Raw genomic sequence first — 21,928 nt, 5'->3', positions numbered from 1 at the left:
TATCATTTAATGAGAAAGAAGTCTATCCTTTCCTCATGATCTAAATGCCTGTTCTGTTATAATGTAAACTTTCATATATATGTGGATGGATCTGTTTCTGGGCTACTATGTTCCATTGGTCTATTAATTTTTCCCTATACCAATATCACAATCTCTTCATTAATATGGCTTTAGATTAAACCTTGATATTTCACTGGAAAATCCCTCCACCTTGTATTTCTTTAGAAGTATCCTGGTTAGGGGCGCCTGGGTGGCTCAGTCGGTTGAGCGTCTGACTTCCGCTCAGGTCATGATCTCACAGTTTGTGAGTTCAAGCCCTGCATCGGCTCTGTGCTGACAGCTCAGAGCCTGGAGCCTGCTTCAGATTATGTGTCCCCCTCCCTCTCTGCCTCTCCCCTGCTCATGTTCTGTTTCTGTCTCTCAAAAGTGAATAAATATTAAAAAATAAATAAAATTAAAAAAAAAAGAAGTATCCTGGTTATTTTCAGACTTTCCTTTCATATAAATTTTAGAATTAGCTTGAAAAATTCCATGAAGATACCCTACTAGGATTTTTACTGAACATCAGTGAATCTGCAGATGAATTCCAGGAGAATCAATACTTTGCAGGTGTACACTCCAATCTAAGACCATGATACTTATTTAGATCTTCATTACTGTTTACTCATAATTTTCTTCAAAAAAAGGCTTGTACATTTTTTATTAGACTTATTCTTTAGTGTTCCATATTTTGGGTTGCTATTTTAAATGGCGTATTTTTCTAAACTGCTTTTCTAAACAATTGTACTATAAAGACACACAAAATTCAATATACATTTGAATTTTGTATTCAACAACCTTTTTAGACTTTAATTCCAACAATAAATATGTGGATTCTTTGAGCTTTTCCAGGTAGAAATCATACATATAACAGTGGCAGATTTATTTCCTTACTCCTTTCCAGTCCTCATACCTTTTAATTCTATCTTATTGCACTGGCTATCACATCCAGTATGATGCTGAATAGAAGCAGTGAGAGCAGGTGCCCTCGTCTTATTCCTGTCTTAAAGAGAATGCTCTCAACAATGCTTTCAATTTTACTATTATGCATGAGGTACCCTACAGATTTTTTGGTGGGGAAACTTTATATGTTTAAAGAAGTTCCATCTTATTCTTCATTTGCCAAGAGTTTCTCATGAATGAATATTAAATTTTGTCAAATATTTTTCCCCCATATCTTTAGGTGACCATGTTTTTTCCTCTTTGAATCCCTTAGATAATAAATCACATTAGTTGGTTTTTCCAATATTAATCAAGCTTGCATTAGTAGGATAAAGACAATTTGGTTGTGATGTGTTATTTTGTATATACACTGATGGATTTGGTTTGCTAATATTTACTTGAGGATTTTTGCTGGTTATGAGTGGCACAGCCGTCCTTTAAAAGATGCAAAAGGAAGCAAAATACGTAAGATGTTAAGTAATATTTCTAATTATGATGTTTCACTGCCACCTTGTGGCAGGAAGCAATATCAGCAGTCTGTAGCTTTTAAAATCCTACCTAGAGGTATTTCACATTTAGAGACTTCATACATCATTTAATGAAGCTCTTCAGAGAAAGCCAGGGATAAATTCCACCTAAATGATACACTGAATAGTACTGGAAAATCTGAGCCTTTTTCACATGTCTGCGGTTCAATCCGTGGATTAGCTGCCAAGAGGCAAGCTCTTCAGATACAGTTTTTCAATTTCAGCCTGGTCATGACTCAACCAACTCTCACTAAACAAGGTCAAGAAGACATCAACAGGGAATACTAATCTCTACTAGAAAAATTATCTCAGCCCTTTCCCAGAAGGCACACCAGATTCACAATCTCATCAAGCTGTCTTTGTTGTTCTTTCTTTGGCACTAGTGGGAAATGGAGGTTTCGTTTTTAAGAAAGTGGTGACAGGGCAAGAGTTTGTTAATGGTAGGTGTTAGTGACAGGATGAACTGGCTCTGCTGCTGCACAGTCCTACAAGGAAGCTTTCTCAGAAACAGAGTCCTCAGGAAGAGGTTTACCATTCTGGAACTGTGTCTCTACTCGTAGGTACTGCCGTAGCAGATCCATCACAACAGCCTTCATGTGGCCTCGGATGCCACTTCGGTACCTAGGCAAGCAGAAAAAATGTCCACTGAAAAACCTGACAGGCTAATACTATTAGAATAACAGACTATTTAAATAAGCCCAGAGCTTAAATTCTAAGCCTCAGAAATCTGCCTATAGACAAGAGTTTTTGTGGGGTTTTTTGTTTTATATAAAAGGAAAGAAAAAAAGGAGAACAAAACAAAACCAAAAACCACTTGACAGCCCTACTGAACAACACCCTGGTTCAGTTCCCACTGCTACGTAGAAATGATCATTATACTCCTGAAATGGCTCAGAGATATCTGAAAAATTTATGAGCATCTTAGAGTTGAAAATGTTCTGTGAATGTTCCTTCAGTCCAATAGTTGGCTATGGAAGCTAAGAAGAATGAATGTCTTACTTAGCCTTGTGCCAGAAGAAAAATTAAGAGTTTCATCAAAATTACCAGGAAAAAAAAGCAATGAAATTTCTATGCTTTAATAATTCACAGAAAGATGGAGAACACAAAAGTCATCAGAAATATTTTAGCTCACAGTCCTAAGATATTTAGATATCTAAGGTATTTAGAAAATACCTATACTTCCCAAGACACAAGTGCTTTCTAATAAGTCAACCCTGAGATAAATCTCTTGGTGCGTACTTAGAATAAAGGAAAGTATGGGTATGAACAGGTCTGGGAATCCTGTGTATCCTGGGAATCACATTAACTTTACCTCTGTACCAGCTGGACAATGCTCTGAGTGTTCATGAAGAAAACTTCCCGTTCAGATTTCCGGTTCAATGTAGCTGCATGGCTATCTAGGATGTTGGCAATCTAAAGAAGAAAGAGGAAAAAAAATGAAGCCAAACCCAACAAAGAGACCTAAAGCATTAGCCTGTGTAGCATCACCACCAATAATCTTAATTATAACACAAAAATTTCCATCTTTCACATGCTGGGAGCAGCTGGAAGTTACTGGGCATAGTTTAGAGGCTTGTGTTAAACAAGCAAGCAACTTTTATTTCTTTTCACACTTTCCTAGATGAACTAATGAGTGTAACACAAAAGCTACCATCCTACCAGAGGCCCTTAACAGGCAAGATATGTTTACAGTCAAGGTTCAAACTTTATTCCTCACTTGCCTACCTTAACTCTCTACATGTAAATTAGCTTCACAGGCAAAAAATAAGCATGCTGCTGGGGTAGTAAGAAGTTGCTGCTAATAAAACTACAAATATCCCTCCACTTTAAATTCACAAAATTCCTCTAATTAGGGCATAGGCCCAAGAATAAACCTCTATTTTTTTTTTTTTAATTTTTTTTTTCAATGTTTATTTATTTTTGGGACAGAGAGAGACAGAGTATGAACGGGGGAGGGGCAGAGAGAGAGGGAGACACAGAATCAGAAACAGGCTCCAGGCTCTGAGCCATCAGCCCAGAGCCTGACGCGGGGCTCGAACTCGCAGAGCGCGAGATCGTGACCTGGCTGAAGTCGGACGCTCAACCGACTGCACCACCCAGGCGCCCCAGAATAAACCTCTATTAAGTAAAAGATTTTTTCTTATAATCACAAATACTTTTACACTTCACATATAGTATTTTATTGGGCTTATATCCTGAGACACATTTGTGAAGGGCACAATACTTAAGACTGCAAAAGCACAACATCCAGACAGAGGATCCAAGCAGGAAGGAATCCCACAACATGAACTCCAGAACTGGTAGCTAGTAGAGAAATGTAACTCTGTAAATACCTGCTGGCTGGGAAACTGACAGAGGACTGATGTGATGTTGCTGGCATACTGAGCCATTTCCTTCTTAATAGACTTCTCCACATTCGGGGGAATACGGCCAGAGACACTGGTCATGATATCTTGCAATTCTAGGAGAGGCAAGGAGGGATCTCTGAGGGTCTTCATCAACCGCTCTACCCAGTCTTTTACCTGAGAAGGAAATAAGATCCACACAAAATTAAAACCATCTCCAAAATAAAGTGATATATCTGGATTCAGTATCATGCAGTATTTACTATGAAACTATAATATAGGCATCTAACTCTGCCCTCATTCTCTGGTTTAAATCCCAATTAAATGTGAAGTCAATGACACAGATAAGCAGCAAGGATTTAAAGACTCCACATCCCACAACTAAAGGTGAGAGAGTTTCAGGCCAAACAGCTTTCTTTTCCTCCCTCTAAAAAAATCCTTGTGTGATTTTTAAACTATCTTGGAGAACAGTACCCTATTTGTACACCCTTTCCCCAAGAGAAGTGATTCATACCCTGCTACTAAAAAAAGGATCTGGAAGGCAGTATCCATTCATTACGTTGACCAGATTATCCAGGACATAATGGAACACTCGATGGAGCTTCTCGCCTCTCAGTGCTGTGCTCTGGATCCGTGGCAGACTACCCGTGTGAAGCTCAGCCTGTCAACCCCAATGAGAGATCAAGTCACCCACTACCTTTTAGCCAGGTTACACATACACACTGCAACTTAGAGTCATCATTCAAAACCAAGACATCTCTTTACCATACCCAGCTACAAGGAGAGAAATCAATGGAGGAATCATCAGAGGAAATCATAGAATCTTAGTATCGTAGTAATTTCTGCAAAATCTAGTTCCATAATGCTATAGGCACAAACACAAGGCATGAGATCGGGGGGAAAAAGCATAAGAAAAAACTAGCAAACTACGCATTGAAATCATCTGCCCCTCCAAACTACCCCTACCATGTAATCAACTCTTAGAGAGCAATATTAAAAGTACCCTCCTACTTACCTGTTGGACCTTGCTGGGGTTGTCTAACTGCATTTTGGCTATCACACAGCCAGGGTCAAGAGCTGCTCCAGGCCGTTTGACATAATGGATACAGCCAGACTCTGCTGCTGTTAAGGTCATTACCATCTTCATCACCTGTAACAAAAAATAAATAAAATTACAGCTTAGCCTCTCTTTACAATGAATGATTTAAAGAAGCTAGTTTTCCCTTCAACATCTAAGTCTACCTATCTAACACTATCTCTAATTCCACCCAGAATAATGAGAACCTTGAAATCTCCAACAAAGTAGAAGGAGGGCAATTAGAAAATCTCAGGACCTAGCTTTAGGGATTAATGACAGCTACCGACATTTCTTGTTTCTAATGTTTAAATTGATTTTGCCATAGTTTGTGTTTTACTTGTTTTATACTTAGACTTGATTAACAGTTCAGCCTCCTTATACCCATGATCTAGGTGTTGGTCTGTCAACCAAAGATACCCATGCCAAAATCGAGGGTCATTCTTTACTCTTCTTTCTCCCTTATCTACCAATTACCAAGCCCTGTCAAACTTCTCAAAAATCTTCCTCTCCAACCATGTCTTTGGTTTAGGCCCTCATCGTACCTGTTCTAGAGTACTTGAAAAACCTCCCAACAGAATTCCCTATCCTCTATACATCTCCAACGAGGTCACTAAATACAATCATTCTACAGCCCAAATCTCGTTGTATCCGTTGTCTATATAAAATCCTTTTATGACTCCTCACTGCCTCCAGGGGAGCCTAAACGTCTTAGTGTGTCTCATAAGGTCCTTCATGATCTCAAGTTATGATGACTTACTTGGCATGTTTGCTTGGCACTTCCCATTAAACCTTAGCCAATTCTCAAGCAATATCGATGTACTTGCAGTTCCCTAAATATACTATACTCTCTTCTGTGCCTTTGTACACACCGTTCTTCCCTTTAAACATTTGTCCTGCCCTTCTTCACCTGGTATATTACTATCTACCTTTTAAAGAATTTTCTATTTATTTTAAGTTTATTTATTTTGAGAGAGAGAGAGAAGAGAGAGAGAGGGAATCCCAAGCAGGTTCTGCACCATCAGCACAAAGCCTGATGCAGGGCTTGAACCCACAAACTGCAAGATCATGACCTGAGCTGAAATCAAGAGTCAGATGCTTAAGCCACCCAGGGGAGCCACCCAGGCACCCCTAAAGATTTTTTTAATGTTTCTTTATTTTTGAGAGAGAGAACATAAGTGGGGGAGGCGCAGAGAGAGAAGGGACAGAGGATATGAAGTGGGCTCTGTGCTGACAGCAAGGAGCCCAACATGGGGCTTGAACTCACGAACCACAAGATCATGACCTCAGCCGAAGTCGGATGCTCAACTGACTGAGCCACCCAGGTGCCCCAACTATCCATCTTTTAAAAGTAAGCTCAAAGTCCCCTCTCTTTCAGGAGGTCCTCCCCTACTATCCACCACATCCACCAGCTGCACCCCAATTTGGGTTAAGTGACCCCCCTGCACTCTGTGCTTAACTCTCTCGGAATTCATATTTCATTACTTGTCTGTTTTGTGGCTCCACTCCACCTATCTTTATTTTTTTTTTCTTTATAACCAACCAGTAAGCACTGTTGTTGCCCAGTATCTATCTTTGGAGCAAGAGATTCCTCATCTGTCAGAGAAAAACTGTGAGCTTTTTATTTGTTTTTAAAATCATGTTCATAAGCCAATTAAACCAACTGATGCTCTTTACTTTCTTTTTCTTTTCTGTTACTCTTCAGTCCTAGTCCATCCCAGCAGATGCTTTCTCCACCTTCCCCCCACCCGCCCATGCCCTGAGAGGCCCACCACCACACTGACCTCAATCTCAGCATAGCACTGGCCAGAAAACACATGGCCTCCATCCTCCACAATATACTGGATTAACTTCCCAGCAGAAGGTGAGCGCATCACTGAAGGGTCATTTTCCTTCTCAAACACACAGGTCTTATTGCCAATTGTGATACGATATCTAGGAGGTAAGTAGGAGTATGTAAGCCAATAAATAAAGCACCTTGGGTTGTAAAGGAGAATGTCAGAATAATGTCAATCTGAAATAAAACAAAAACACAACAAAAAACCCACAACCCTCCTTCCTCAAACTGGAAACTTTATTCTGTATACACACAGGAAAACAGAACATTCATCCCATCTTTGCTGACAACGCACATAGACAAAATCTCCTTCAATAAGGGTCAAATTATGGTACCTCTGTATGATGGAATATTATATGACCATTGAAAAGAATAGACAACTCTATTTTAAAAAAAGAACATGAAGATGATGATGATATAATAACTAACAACTAATAACAACTAATAATTTCTTGAATGCTTATTATGTCCCAGGCAATGTTTTAAGCACTTTACATGTGTTAATTCATGAAACTGTCGCACTAACGTTGAATAACTGGTGTTGAACGGTCTATGATAGCTGTTAAAGGAAAAAAAGAAAGTGCAGAACAGTATCTAAAGGTTATTTTTACTTGTGAATGTATGCAAAAGAAAAACACAGTATGTACATATATAAAAATTATATATCCACATAAAATTTCTGCAAAAATAAACTGTTAACAGTGGTTGATTGAAAAGATGAGAACTTATTTTTCATTCTCTATTCACATTGGAGTGGCAGAGAAACAGTGTTTTTAACTGGAAATAAACACTTTTGTACTCTTGAAATCTTTGTTAAGTACATGTACTATTCTTTTTATTTAAAAAAGAACACCCAAATAGGCCCCGAAAAATCCCCAGAGCTGGTGACTACTGAGAGGAAAGGTTGATACAATGACCAGCAAATGGACCTCACACAGTCCCTTACCTATCTACTTCCTCCTTCATGTATGTGGTATAACTGCTGCCATCATAGGACAGGAGCAGCCCTCCATCACTCAGCCGATGCACATCTACTTCTACGCATGAGCCGTTCATGATCACCACATACGAGTTGGGGGACTGTCGAGTCACCTGTACGGAATGAGAACCAGAAGGGACAAGTCAGTGTGTCCCTTCCAGGTGGAACCCCAGACAAAATTTCAGTACCTTAAAGATATAGGTAAAAAAGCTCTGTCAGAGAGGAAGGTGCTCTTAGCATCAGTATCTGTGGGCATGACTCAGCCCTGTTGCAAGCTAATAGGGTGACCCTAGATGCTTTTCCCTAGTCTGGTTATTCTCTGACTCCTGATCTCTTGGCTGCATATGTCACATTGAAGGGCACTAAAACACTGACACAAATGACTGTAATTTCACTAATACCCTATCCTGCAGTAAACCAAACATTTCCCCCATATCTTGACCTTTAAAGAAAACAAGCTAACAAAGAAAGACAAAAAGTAAGGTGTAGTCTTCAATTGGGTTCAGCATACCTTAAGTACATATTTGACTCCCTCATAGATAAGTTCAACATCTACTGTATTCAGAAGCGTATGAGCAGGAAGAACTTGACCCCTGAAAGAACAACAATGTGAGACACATCTACTCCTAGAAAGTTCCAGAAGTTCATAAGGAAATCTCAAAGGTTATTAATTGTAGCACTTCCTAGAACATCAACACCAGAAGCAACCTAAAGGACCATCAGTAAGCAACTGATACATGAATTATGAAAAAGCCTTATAATGAAATATTATACAGCCATCAAAAAGATGAAAACATTTATGTACTAATATGAACTACCCTCCAAGTTATACCATTAAATGAAAAGGGTAAGTGAAATTGTGAACAGTTTCAGAGTATGCTACTATTTGTGTTTTTAAAAAACGGGGTTGAGGGGCTCCTGGGTGCCTCAGTTGGTTAAGCATCTGACTTCGGCTCAGGTCATGATCTCACAGTTTGTGAGTTCGAGCCCCATATTGGGCTCTGCTAACAGCGCGGAGCCTGCTTCAGATCCTGTCCCCCCTTTCTCTGCCCCTCCCCAGCTTACACATACTCTCTCTCTCTCAAAAATAAATAAACGTTAAAAAAAATAGGGGGTGGGATGAAACAAATATTACGTGTATATGCTTACATATATTTATAATATGTCTGGAACATCACAGAAAAAACTGGTAACATGGGTTGACTACAGAGAAAAAAACTAGGTGGTCAAAGAACAGACCTAAGAAGGAAAATTTTCACTATCTACCTTTTTTGTGCCTTTTGAGTTTTGAACCATGTGAATATATTACTGGTTATTATAAATAAATAAAATTAAAACTTAAAAAAAGATAAATGCTCCACTACAATCAACCCTCATCTGCTCTTATCAACTGGGACTTCATTTGGGGTAGTAAAAGAAAAAAAAAAGGCAATAGGCCATGGCTGGGTTCAGGGGAAAGGGAAGGACATTGCCAAGGAGGGAAATATTATCAAGAAAGATTTTTGACAACAGAAAAAGGGAGTGATAAAGCAAGTGAGGCAAGAGGTAAATAACTGATGAATCTGTGCAAATATAAAGAAGTTATTTGTACTATTCATGCCACTCTAAATCAAATTATTTCAAAATACAGGTTTTAAAAATAAATAAAAAATAACTAGCATTAAAAAGGTGGAGGGAAGCTTGAAGAGGAGATTTTATGTGTGACACATTTGTACACTAGTAAGGAAACCATTTAACTAGATTAAAGACTGCATGTTGAGGAACATGAGATTGCATGTTGCAAAACTGGACTGGTAGAAAGGGGCCAAAGTATATAGGGAGTTGAAAGTCACACTGAAGGATTTTAGATTTAATACACAAGGGTAATGTGAGCTGCTGAAGGTTTTAGTGCATGAAAGCAACACAATGAAAGATATTTATCATTAAGACTTGAATAACTGCAATCTCAGTTCAATTGTGACAATTTTGTTTCTCCCTTTCAGACACCTTAAAAGAAAGCTGATAGAAGTCTAATAACATAGAAGGAAACACAGTGCCTATGATTAAAGTGCTTTAAAATGATTAGCCCCTTGGACCATTCCTCCAGGGACTCAAAGGCAGAGCCTCATGTCCAGAGCCAGAGTTAGAAATTAGTTGAGCTCCATACAGTCTGATTCTCTACTTGAAAGACTCATGAGGTCATCCTGAATATCAGTCTCAATTACAAATTCCTGAAAGGTGTTGCAGGTAATATATGAAATATTTAGGGTTCAATGCTAGTGGGAAATACCAGATTTTCATCCCTGGGGGGGGGTGATTTGGAAACATTTGATACTTGTACAGGAGAGAATGCTTACTTCAGCTGGATTTGTTTTTAAAAAGCAACCCATTCTAACTCTGGATAAGTTAATTCCTAAAATCTGAAGTTAGAGTCCCAAAATAATTTGCCATGAAAACTCCCACAACTTTTCTCGCCCTCGCCTCCATCGTCACTGAATAATAGGTACCACTCACGAGCTGCCAGGGATAGAGAGAAGAATAAATGGATTTTTGAACCAGGACCACTGGTTGGCTTGCCTTTGAGAAACAAAGCCTACCTTTCTAAGGAATGAAGGAAGTTAGAGATGCTATTCCGTAGGCTCACATCTGCCACGTGGAGAGCCCCACACACAACTCCCAACATGGTATCAGGTCGCTCTGCCTAAAAGAAAGAAAAAAGAGGGCAGCTCAAAAGCACAGTCACTTGGCACCATGGCCCCTCAATTTAAATCAGATCCAAATTTGCTGTGAAGAAACAGCTAGCATTGAGAATCTACAACCTTATTGTTCAACTGATATTTGAGATAAAAACACGTTTTACTTTTAGAATTTGAATAGAGACTTCAATTAATTAGAGATGAAAGGGGCGCCTGGGTGGCGCAGTCGGTTAAGCGTCCGACTTCAGCCAGGTCACGATCTCGCGGTCCGTGAGTTCGAGCCCCGCGTCAGGCTCTGGGCTGATGGCTCAGAGCCTGGAGCCTGTTTCCGATTCTGTGTCTCCCTCTCTCTGCCCCTCCCCCGTTCATGCTCTGTCTCTCTCTGTCCCAAAAAAAAAAAAAAAAAAAAAAAAAAAAATTAGAGATGAAAAACATCTTTCTCTATACTCTCCCTAAGATTTCCACTGAACCCATCAAAGAAGAGCTCAAAAACAAGATTTTGTCATAAATAAATTCAAGAGGTGCCTGGGTGGCTTAGTCAGTTAAGCATCCAACTCTTGATGTCAGCTCAGGTCATGATCTCACAGTTTGTGAGATGGAGTTCGTGTCGGCTCTGTGCTGACAACACAGAGCCTGCTTGGGATTCTCTCTCTCCTGCTCTCTCTCTCTCAAAATAAACCAACAAATCCATTCAAAAAGGTACGAGTATCTGGCTACTGATAATCTCAAAGAAAAATGGTGTATAATCAAAATTTGGACCTTCAGATAATTTAGATGCATCTAATGATTCTATACAAAATCTTATTTAGAATAGCCCAGTGACTCAGGAACAAAGGGTAACTGCTGATTTAAATGAGACCCCTCTCATCAGCACTTGGTAGATGTATAAAAGTGGGTAACTCTGAAGCAGACTTAACATCAAATGAGGACAGACATATTTCAATCTCTAGATGCTTCTCCTCAAATATATTTTAGGAAATAATACTAGAACACGTAAAGTGACTGTGTAACACAAGCACAAGAACTCTGATGGTGCTGAAATTACACTGACTCCTGGATTTTACCAAGTAGATCAACAATCATTTACATTAGAATCAAATAAATTTTCTCTAGTGACATGGACTGATCACACCACAACCCTATAAAAACCCAATCCCAAAAGTTGTATGGCAAGTGGGGAAATACACACCTGTACTTTTTCTGCTATCAGTCTGTCTAGCCAGCCAGTGTCAATTCTATTCAGCTGAAAACTCTCAGTCTCCAGCAATTTGATGAGGTATTCAACTGTAGTTCGAAAGTCACCCCGAATAGATAGCTCCTTCAAAGCCACCACCATGTTTCTGGGAGAAGAACAGAAGCAGATCTGTTTCAGCAATGAGTGTTTTAGTGTTTTTCAATCATTTTAAAGAATTCTTTCAATTCTTCTGCAGTCTTAGGAGGGAGGAGAGAGACAGTTCCACAAACAAATGATGGTGCACATGTTACTTGTGTTCATTCACATGCATTCCAGACAGGACTTTGTAAGTCAGTAAACTTACAAAGTTTGGACTGATATTACCATAAAAGCATCAGCATATCACCTTTCACTATGTAGAGTACAGAAAAAACTATGTGCAAACCACCCTCAGTTTTCACTTACTGAGTTTCCACCATTCTATTCATTTATTGCTAGCTAACTAGGATTAGGGCATAATTCTCCCCTCCTTATACCTTATTTATTTTATTAAAGTATATTTGACTCAGAATAAAATATACTTAAGTATATAGTTCAATACATTTTTCCTAATGCTAATACCTTCATGAGGTTTCCATACAACGAGACAATAGGCTGGGTACAGTCAGGTAACAGCCTGACCCTGCATGTGAGAGGTTTTTTTTAAGCTGCACTTTAGACATCTGTGGAAGGAATTGCTCATTACTTTTGTTACTTCCCAATTAGGTGCAAAATGATCTAATTACAAAAATTTTTTTTAATGTTTGTTTATTTCTGAGACAGAGAGAAACAGAGCATGAATGGGGGAGGGGCAGAGAGAGCAGGAGACACAGAATCCGAAGCAGGATCCAGGCTCTGAGCTGTCAGCACAGAGCCTGACGCGGGGCTTGAACCCACAGTGAGATCATGACCTGAGCTGAAGTCGGTCGCTCAACTGACTGAGCCACCCAAGGCGGCCTAAAAAATGATCTAATTTTAACAAAATTTCAAATACTGTGAGTCGTTTCCTGTACCTTTCTGCCCAGTGCCTATCTCGCAAAGGGCAGGTCCTTACTTCAACAAATATTTAATTTGTTGTTAATTAGGTATCTCACAGACTCAAGACACATACTAGACTCATAAGGGAGAAAGAATATAGATACAATAACTGCTTTCAAAATATATGGCAGAATATCATAAATACCAGTAGAAATACAAGCAAAATGCTGGACTAGTTTTAAGAAGGGAGAAAATCCACCTCCCTATGGTTTCATGAGGCACGTGGAATCCGACACGGGATAAAAGTATAGGTGGAATTAGGACAGTGATAGGAATATCATCCCAATGGTCCAGGCATTCCCTCAGCTTAAACCATTTTTCTGTTTTCCACCTCCATCCTCCTCTTTACACCCTCTTGGCCTGGTTTATTCCTATATGCTTCTTAACCATCTAGATGTCACTTCTTTCTGGGAAACCGTCCCTGGTCTCCCCAGACTGAGTTAGCTGACTCAGCTGTATGTTCCTATAACGCATTTATGTAACCCCACTATTACAGACAGCACTTGCTACATTGAGTTTAGTTGCTTATTGACTGTCTTCTTGTGGATTGTAACATCCCATTAGAACACAGACTCTATTTGTGTCTTCATTATATTCCCATCACCAACAGATATTAAGAAAATATCTGATAAATGTAATGAATGAATGAATGGACACAGGAAATGGCAAAAACAAAGGGAAAGAGGGACAAAAACGTGGGTTGTGTTCAGGGTACATTAGGATTGAGGTATGAGGACAGGAACTAGTGACAAAGCCATTTATTCAACAAATATTTACTAAACACTATGTTCAGGGGATATAGCAGCAATAAGATAAACATGGCCCTGTTCTCATGGTATTTAGATGACCATCTATGGGAAATAATGCTGAAATGGGGATTGAGGCTATTCTGGAAAATAAGAATATGAACACCAAGCTGAAGAATATAGATCTAATGTTATGCAGAAAGAAGAAACAAACTGAGCTGAAGAATGAACTTCTGGCATGTTGTCAAGAAGCAAGGTTATTATAAAGACCATATTTTTAATATGCTAGAAGTTAACCTAGTTAGCTTCACACCATAGAGAAATGTACAGAGCAGGTCAGGAGGTAAGGAGCAAAGGCTTCTGAACCAGATTAGAGGACATGTGCTATAGAAAATACTCAGTGGTCTCTCCGTAATCAAGACTTTAAACCTAAATACCAATAGAGGCCACTCTGGGAATGTAAATGAGTGAGGCAGAATGGATGGGGGCTGGGTGAGAGAGTTCATGTTTCCTCTAAAAGCAGCAGCCACACAAAGCTTCAGTAAACTTTTGCCAAGTGGAATATAAAACCAGTGTTGTCATTATCATCCCATTTTTAAGAGAAGGCAGAAATCCATATATTTATTTCAATTTCCCAATTTTTAAATATTGGCAATTTTTTAAAAATTAACACTCTGCAAGCCAATAAAAACACATCTGTGGCTGTGACTAGTTGGAAAGCCACCAATTTTACAAGCTCTAATGTAAGCTTTCTTTACTTCGGTAAAGCAGAATATAGCTGCAAAAGAAAAAGTCATCTTTATAGCAGACAATTTTTCTGGTAGTATTGCTTTAATTTTGAAAAACTTTACTTATAGTTTTGAATAAATGGGAAGAACTGTAGAAGACAAAATAGAGAAAAATTAAGAGTTCCCTACTTCTGTATACACATTATTAAAAAGCTGATATTATTAATAAATATCTATTGACTACTCAGCCTATGGATGGATACAGAGCGAAGGTCAAGGAAATGGTTATAAACATAGGTGGTTCAAGAAAATATACCATTAAAAAATAGAAAGAACTAAGGCACCTGGGTGGCTCAGACGGTTAAGTGTCTGACTTCAGCTCAGGTCATGATCTCACAGTTTATGAGTCTGAGCCGCATATCAGGCTCTGTGCTGATAGTGTGGAGCCTGGAGCCTGTTTCATATTCTGTGTCTCCATCTCTCTCTGCCCCTCCCCCACTCACGTTCTGTCTCTCTCTCTCTCAAAAATAAACATTAAAAAAAAAATAGAAAGAACTAGTTCAATTTTGATACTCTAAAATATCTGAAGTGTTACAATTACTTCCTATAGCCCTACGTTTTAGGAAAGCAGAATTGCTTGTAGTATTTTTTAATGTTTAATTAACAATATAAGAAATAAAAATTAATGTTTAATATTTATGTTTAATAGAATATTAATAACTTATGACATAGCAGTCATATGTGTATAAGCTATGTGTATATGTCATAGCCCACTAAGGTCTCATAAACAATGTGGATAGTTCCCTTACATAATTTTTACATAACAAGCAGTTTGACTTTATTATTAAAAAAAAAAAAAAATTGGCAGGGGCTGTGTGCCTGGGTGGCTTAGTCGGTTAAAAGTCAGACTTCAGTTCAGGTCATAATCTCACGGTTCATTGACTCGAGCCCCGTGTCAGGCTCTCTGTGCTAACTGTGGAAGCCTACTTGGGATTCTCTCTCTTTCCCTCTCTCTTTCTGCCCTCCCTTGCTCACACTTTCTCCCTCTCTCAAAAATAAATGAATAAACTTTTTTAAAAAGTAAAATATATATATGTTTATTAAAAAAAATTTTTTTTGAGAGAGAAAGAGCAGGGGAGGGGCAGAGGGAGAAAGAGAGAATCTTAAACAGGCTTCATGCTCAATTGGCCATGAGATCAAGACCTGAGCCAAAAATCAAGACCCTTAACCGACTGAGCCACCCAGGGACCCTTAACTTTATTATTTTAAATGACTGTAGGACATTTACAGCCATACCTTTATTTTGATGACAAACAGCAGATCCCACCTATGATTTTATATGATACCGAACTCTTGGTCAAGAATCTACCTCCCCACCAAAACAATGTTTCTGTGGAAAAATATGATTTCTTTAAAGCAATCAATTTTATAAACTTATCAAAAATATTTAAAGTAAGAATACTTGAAAAGACTCAGAACAAACAGAAAAACATCTGCCAAACACTGCATAATTTAACAAAACATGAACGCAAGTACAACTGAAGATATATTTCCTCCAAAACAGTATCAGTACTTCTGTAGCAGACAATTTCCATTCCCATGATCACACATTCACTGAAGATTAGAACAAATTTATTTTTTTTAATGCAATTAAATATTATTATACTCACGAAATTGCTTCCTCTCTGTTTTCTCCCCAGGAGAAGCAGTGACCAAACTGAGAATCAGCAAATTCGTGAAGGCCCCCTGCAGCAGCAACACTGAAATAACCCCAAACATTCTTATTGCTACGGAAATTCAGTTCCTGAACTGTTCCTGAGCTGGGCTTAAAACCCTGTTAGAGAATGAAGAATATGAGAAACCATATTATACTTCCAAGGAAGAGAACATACTGTTCACTCTTCATTCACTGTTTAGACTCTGTGTTAATCATACACAAAAGCAGAAATGATGCACAAAAATCAGAAAGGCTTGAGAGCCAACATCCAGTGCTACCCACCCAATAAGGACTCCATAATGACTAAAGTTGGATTAAATGGCCAAGGGAGCAGTGATCACTTATTTGTCTGCTCTGATGAGACTTCTATAAATTTCCATCTCCAGAGAAAGTCACAAGATAGAAAAAAAAAAAAGTATAAAGCTTTTAAGTGATGGGTTACCTCATCTGGATTTTCACTAGTGATCCGAGCAGCAATAACATGGCCCCTTGGGCAAGGAACATGAGCAGAATTTTCAAAATCAATGGGAGCATCACCCCAGGGAGATACTCCATACATCATACGAATATCCTTGATTCTATACAGAGGGATCCCCATGGCAATCTGAAAGGAAACATATCACTCATTTTTCACAGTTCCTTTCCTTAAAATGTGGAGGCTATCAGATTACTTACAAGATTTTTCATTTTAGTAACCTTCACCTAAAATACTCTATTTCTATTGTAACCTGTATTCTACAATAATCAAATAGGTAACTCTAAGTTGTGTGTGTGTGTCTATTGCATTTCTCCATTAAAGGAGAAGAATTAAAATATATATGGGAAGAGTTCGTGTAAGTGCCTATCCAAGAAGTTCAGACAGCTAAAAAGTCCTAACTGTGTCATAATTACTTCATACAAACCACTGGAGAAAGTAAATAAATCTTTGGTCCTTAATGGAAACCCAGAAGGAGCTCCCAATGTGGGTAAAGAACATATTAGATACAAATAATATCAGACCTCATCATTAGCCATTAATTACTGCTTCCCTCATGCTTGTTTCCTGGGATGAGTGGAGAAAACATTATTGACAGCTAGCACTTTAAACATTATAAAAGTAATGTGCTGCCATAGTCTTGCCAGGAGAAACTACAACCACCACTCTGATGTGGAACTGCTTTAATACAGAACATGAGTAATAAGGAGTAGAGGACAATTACAAGGGTTTTTTCCAATTAAAATAATCAAATAAAGCATATTATTTTTAAAGTTTCTTTCTAAGCTATGACAGTTTCTATCACATGTGTCTGGCTAAAAAATATGATAGTATTACTAGATTTGTACCCCATCAGGAAAGCCAACCCACACATCACAACCCATATAGCACGAGATGAACATTAGATGAGACTCAGATAGGAGGTGCTTCTCTTTATCAGACACCAGTTAAACCAGTTTCTCAGGCATCTCTGACATTCAGAAGTTCTCTAGGCAACTCTCTCAGCCAAGATCAGGGTGACTCACCTGGAGTTGCGCTGCAGGGAGGTTGACATCAGCCACCATCTCTGTACAAGGGTGCTCCACCTGTAGCCGAGGGTTCAGTTCCAGAAAGTAGAAGCTTCCATCCTGGCTGTAGAGGTATTCGACAGTCCCTGCACTCACATAACCAACCATTTTGGCAAGTTTCACCGCACACTCAAAGAAGAAATACAAGTCAACATAAGTGTCTCACCTTGACCAGCTGGTGGACCCTTACAGCCTCTCCCTGACTCAAATATCCACTGTTTACAAGAGCCACCAAAGGTCTTTAGCCACATAAGAGTAAATTTCACTCTCTCTGATTATTACACAAGGTGCCTAGACATGGGTACCAAACTCAATCCAGAGTCGGGGGAGAACTGTTTTTCACCTGGCATCATAGGCAACCTCACCCTATCAGTATAAGTATATACAGGCAATAAAACATTGTGACAGACTATTCAGTGTGCCCTGGTTTGTAGTATTCCTGGTCATCTTCCTAGAAACATGGCTGTCCAGCTAAAGACTATACTCTTCAACCTCTCTTTAGCTAGTGACTCAGTTTTGACATATATAATGTCAGCATTAGTGAGTAATATGCATAAGCACTGAATCGGGTTTTGGAAATGAAACTATTTGTCCTCTATTCCTAGCTTTTCCCCTTCTGTGGACTGGAATGTAATCATGATAGTTCACACCCGTTTCCACCATGCAGATGAGAACACACTAAGAATGGCAGAACAAAACAGAAAGAACCTGAATTGCAAGATGGCCTCAGGAAGTAGAACTGTCCTACTAACCCTGGAGAGCTTACCTCAGATTATGAGGAAGGAAAAATAAACTTCTATCTCATCTAAGTCATTGTATTTTTTAGACCTCTTTTTTAAACAGCTTAACCTGTATACTAATCCATACAGAAATTATAAAATTCAGATAAGATGCTACTATTTAGAAAAAATCAAACATGGCGATGCTACCTTAGCAAAAGAGTAGTGGGTAGCAAGTAAACAAATATTTCAGACTAAAAAGGTTGTGGTCTCACTGTTAGGCATAACAAAACACTTGATAAACTGTCTTCTACAACAACTTGGAACACTGACAACACACGAAGTCTAAGAAAAATAGTTAGAAAAAGTCAGAATGTGAAAAAAATCAACTACTTTTATATCCCAAAACCAGATTAGATTCTCACCCTGAAGCAACCCGGTATCAAAGATTCACTATTAGAGGAAAAGTTACTATCTCCAGAAATCATAGGGTGTGGTTACTCTTACCTGAAGCTGACTGGAAGCACACAGTCCAGAAACTAAATTTTGAAGGTACTGTATTTCTGAACACACCACAAACCTGGCCTTGAAAAGCCTGTGATTGATAACTAGAGTAATATTTGTGGCTCTCCTCTTGCACCAACTCTGCCAAAGAAGGCATAGTCTCCAAAGGCCAATCCCAGAGAAACCTCAATGAGGGAGAACTTTGCAGGGAACAAAGACAGGTATTTCAGGGATGATGGATAAGGGATTTACTTCCAGAGAGCAGAACCAGAGGCAGCCAGGGGGCTAACTGAGGTATTACTCTAATACAAGGCAGGAAATCATCATAATTCCTGTCTAGAAGGATTTGATAACTGCTATGGACCAACGATTATGTATATTTTTTACCTTTTTTCCAAGTGGCACTTATCCTGCTCATATTCCACCACTGTATATTGGGTATATGCTACAGGGAAGAATAATAAGGGGTACACAACTTGAATTTTAGATCATTGGCCCATGAAAAACCACATGAACATTTAATGGCGAGAACTGTACATTTCTTAGAGATCCTGGACTCTGGGCTGAATGTAGTAACTGGATGGGACTTTGGGCTGATTTTGTTGGGGAAAGACTAAATATGTTCTAAGAGTAAGAAAAGGGGTGTGAAAGGATAACAGGTAGCCAGAGGAGCAGACTGAGGCAGATTATTAGATGCTCTCCAGTGATTTTTCTTTGTGTCATTTAGTAACAGAATCTCCTGAATTTCAGCCAAGTATATGGCCACCCAGTTAGTGACCACACTTCTTGACACCCCCTACAGGTAGGTGTGATTGTGTAACTGAATTTTGTCCAATGGGATATGAGCAGAATATGGGTAACTTCTGAATCACATTTTTACGTGCCTGCCCTCTAAGTCCTTTCTCTCCCCCTCCCACAAGCTACAATATGAACATAATCTTATGAAGAAGCTTTAATCATGAAGATAATGACACCCTAGGGCAAGTGTTGGCAAACATTTTCATTAAAGGACCAAATAATAATTATTTTCAGCTTTGTGGGCTATAACATAAATAAATTAATGTGGCTGCGATCCAATAAATTTTTATTTACAAAAATAGTTAACAGGTTATGGGACGCCTGGATGGCTCAATTGTTTAAGTGTCTGACTCCTGATTTCGGCTCAGGTCATGATCTTGCAGTTCATGGGATCGAGACCCATGTCTGGCTCCATGCTGACAGTGAGGAGCCTGCTTGGGATTCTCTCTGCCCCTCCCGCATTTGTTCTCTCTCTCCTCCCACCCCTGCCTCCTCTCAAAATAAATATGCATTAAAAAAAAGTTGGCAGGTTGGATTTGGCTTGCTCACCAAGGGAGTTTGCTCACCCCTTTCCTAGTGAACAACACAGCAGTAAGAATGGATCCCTGGTACCAACTCATCTCTCAATGATGGTAGAGAGAGAAAGACAATTTACACCTTGTTTAAGTCACTGTATTTGAGTGTACCTGAGTGGCTCAGTCGGTTAAGCATCAGACTCTTGATTTCGGCTTGGGTCATGATCTCACAGTCATGAGACTGAGCCCCCTGCTTAGGATTCTCTCTCTCCCTCTGCCCCTACCTGCCCCCTACCTCTTTCTCTCTCAAAAACAAAACAAAAAAAGGCCACTGTATTTTGGAGGCCTCCTTATCATAGCAGTTAAAGAATAATTCTTAATTAATGCATACACATGTAGGAATTAAACTTCCAAAACAGATGACCATATATTTAGCTTGTTTGGAATTCAGGAAAAAAGAGATGGAAAATATATTTCCAATAAGATGAAGACTCAGTCACTATTCCAGAAAAGACCATGTTCAGACCCCTAAACTAAAACTGTTTCCAAGAAACCTTGCAAGACTGTTGAGAATTCTTTTCTACACAAAAATATAGAATATATAAACTTTAAGATGCTCAGAAGACCTTTTAAGAGATAATGGATCTGAATAAAGACATCTGAAGACTCAAAGATAATCAACTAGAAAATGGAACTACCTGCTTATCATGAGCTTGCTTAAAAAAAAAAAAAAAAAAAAATTCACTGTCCCCAATCATTCCTCTTTTTTACCCATACTCGAAACAGTACACTCATTTTTATCAAAAGTGTTAACTAATTTAGAGCCGGAAATGTTTAGAGGGAGAAGAGTAGGATTATTTTTCCTCTAGGACAAGGATATAATCTTAGCAATTATCTAGAACCACTTGAAATTCCACTATTCTCAGGTGTATGAATTGAATGAGTCCTATGAACTGAATGAGTAGTAGTTCTGTGTAAGAAAACAAAAATTACAGCTTTTCATATACACACCTGTTCCATATGTTCGAATACTGCTGGAGTAGCAATAGCAGCTGGTGCTTCTTCAATAATCTTCTGATGCCTGCGCTGCACAGAGCAGTCACGACCAAACAGAGAGATAGCATTGCCGTACTGATCTGCTAAAATCTGTACCTCCAGATGACGGGATTGTTTGGCTAGTCTCATCACAAATATAGGAGATCCAGGAACTTCAGCTTGAACCTATATTAGAAGAGGAAATAAAACAAATTCTTAAGCGTAAGCACTTCAATTTCAACAGGCAGATGCCTAGAAGTGTCAGGGACCATGTTAATTAGCAGGAATACAAAAAAAGAATAAAATATAGTTCATGCCCTCACCTATTTTTAAGATGTTGAATTCTTAGTTATATAACCAATATTAATAGATGACTATGAAACATGAACATCCAATGTGTTACAAAAGTGAAAAACAAAATAGTCTGAAAAGACACACACACAAATCCCACAAAAGGGTAAAATACTGCCATGAACTCCAGACAGCCAAATGTACAACTGGCTCCAGACTAGATGCTTTCTTGGTTCACATCACATCACAGAGGGTGTTGTAGTTGAAGGATTTTGATCTTCAGTTTTGAAGCATAATGCCACTAGATACAAAATTCTACACTGGTGGTTACCTTCTTTCAGCACTTTAAATACAATCCAATGTTTTCTGGCTTCCACTGTTTCTACTGAGATGTCCACTATCAATCATTACTCCTCTGAAAGCAATCTTTTTCCGGCTGCTTTAATATTTTCTCTTTTTCTCTCTCTCTTTTTTTTAGGGGATTGAGGTAGCAGATATACTCTGATAATCTTAGATGTGGTTTTCTCTGTATTTGTGCTGTGGGACTCATAGTATTTTTTTAATCTGTGCTTAGTAACTTTTATATAACTTCAGGATACTTCTTAACCATTATCTCTTCAAATATCGTTTCTGTTCCATGATTTCTTCAAATATTGCTTCTGT

The 21,928-nt window shown here is 38.7% G+C and overlaps 1 protein-coding gene across 8 annotated transcripts in view; it reads right to left on the bottom strand.

The window, feature by feature from the left end:
- Positions 1-21,928, bottom strand: part of ACACA (acetyl-CoA carboxylase alpha) — a 274,923-nt gene that overhangs the window by 151,448 nt on the left and 101,547 nt on the right. For all 8 annotated transcript variants that reach the window (XM_030296955.1, XM_030296959.1, XM_030296958.2 and 5 more), the window contains 14 exons: positions 20,951-21,160; positions 17,362-17,532; positions 16,304-16,465; positions 15,815-15,978; positions 11,609-11,759; positions 10,321-10,424; positions 8,256-8,337; positions 7,712-7,857; positions 6,713-6,863; positions 4,869-5,003; positions 4,368-4,514; positions 3,842-4,030; positions 2,821-2,921; positions 2,041-2,129 (listed from right to left, as the gene is read on the bottom strand). In XM_030296955.1, the coding sequence (XP_030152815.1) occupies positions 2,041-2,129; positions 2,821-2,921; positions 3,842-4,030; positions 4,368-4,514; positions 4,869-5,003; positions 6,713-6,863; positions 7,712-7,857; positions 8,256-8,337; positions 10,321-10,424; positions 11,609-11,759; positions 15,815-15,978; positions 16,304-16,465; positions 17,362-17,532; positions 20,951-21,160 (2,002 nt within the window). The remainder of the gene's footprint in view (positions 1-2,040; positions 2,130-2,820; positions 2,922-3,841; positions 4,031-4,367; positions 4,515-4,868; positions 5,004-6,712; positions 6,864-7,711; positions 7,858-8,255; positions 8,338-10,320; positions 10,425-11,608; positions 11,760-15,814; positions 15,979-16,303; positions 16,466-17,361; positions 17,533-20,950; positions 21,161-21,928) is intronic.

Source organism: Lynx canadensis, chromosome E1 (assembly GCF_007474595.2).
Source record: "Lynx canadensis isolate LIC74 chromosome E1, mLynCan4.pri.v2, whole genome shotgun sequence".
In the NCBI taxonomy this organism is placed as follows: domain Eukaryota; kingdom Metazoa; phylum Chordata; class Mammalia; order Carnivora; family Felidae; genus Lynx; species Lynx canadensis.
This window is presented reverse-complemented; position numbering and strand designations above follow the sequence as displayed.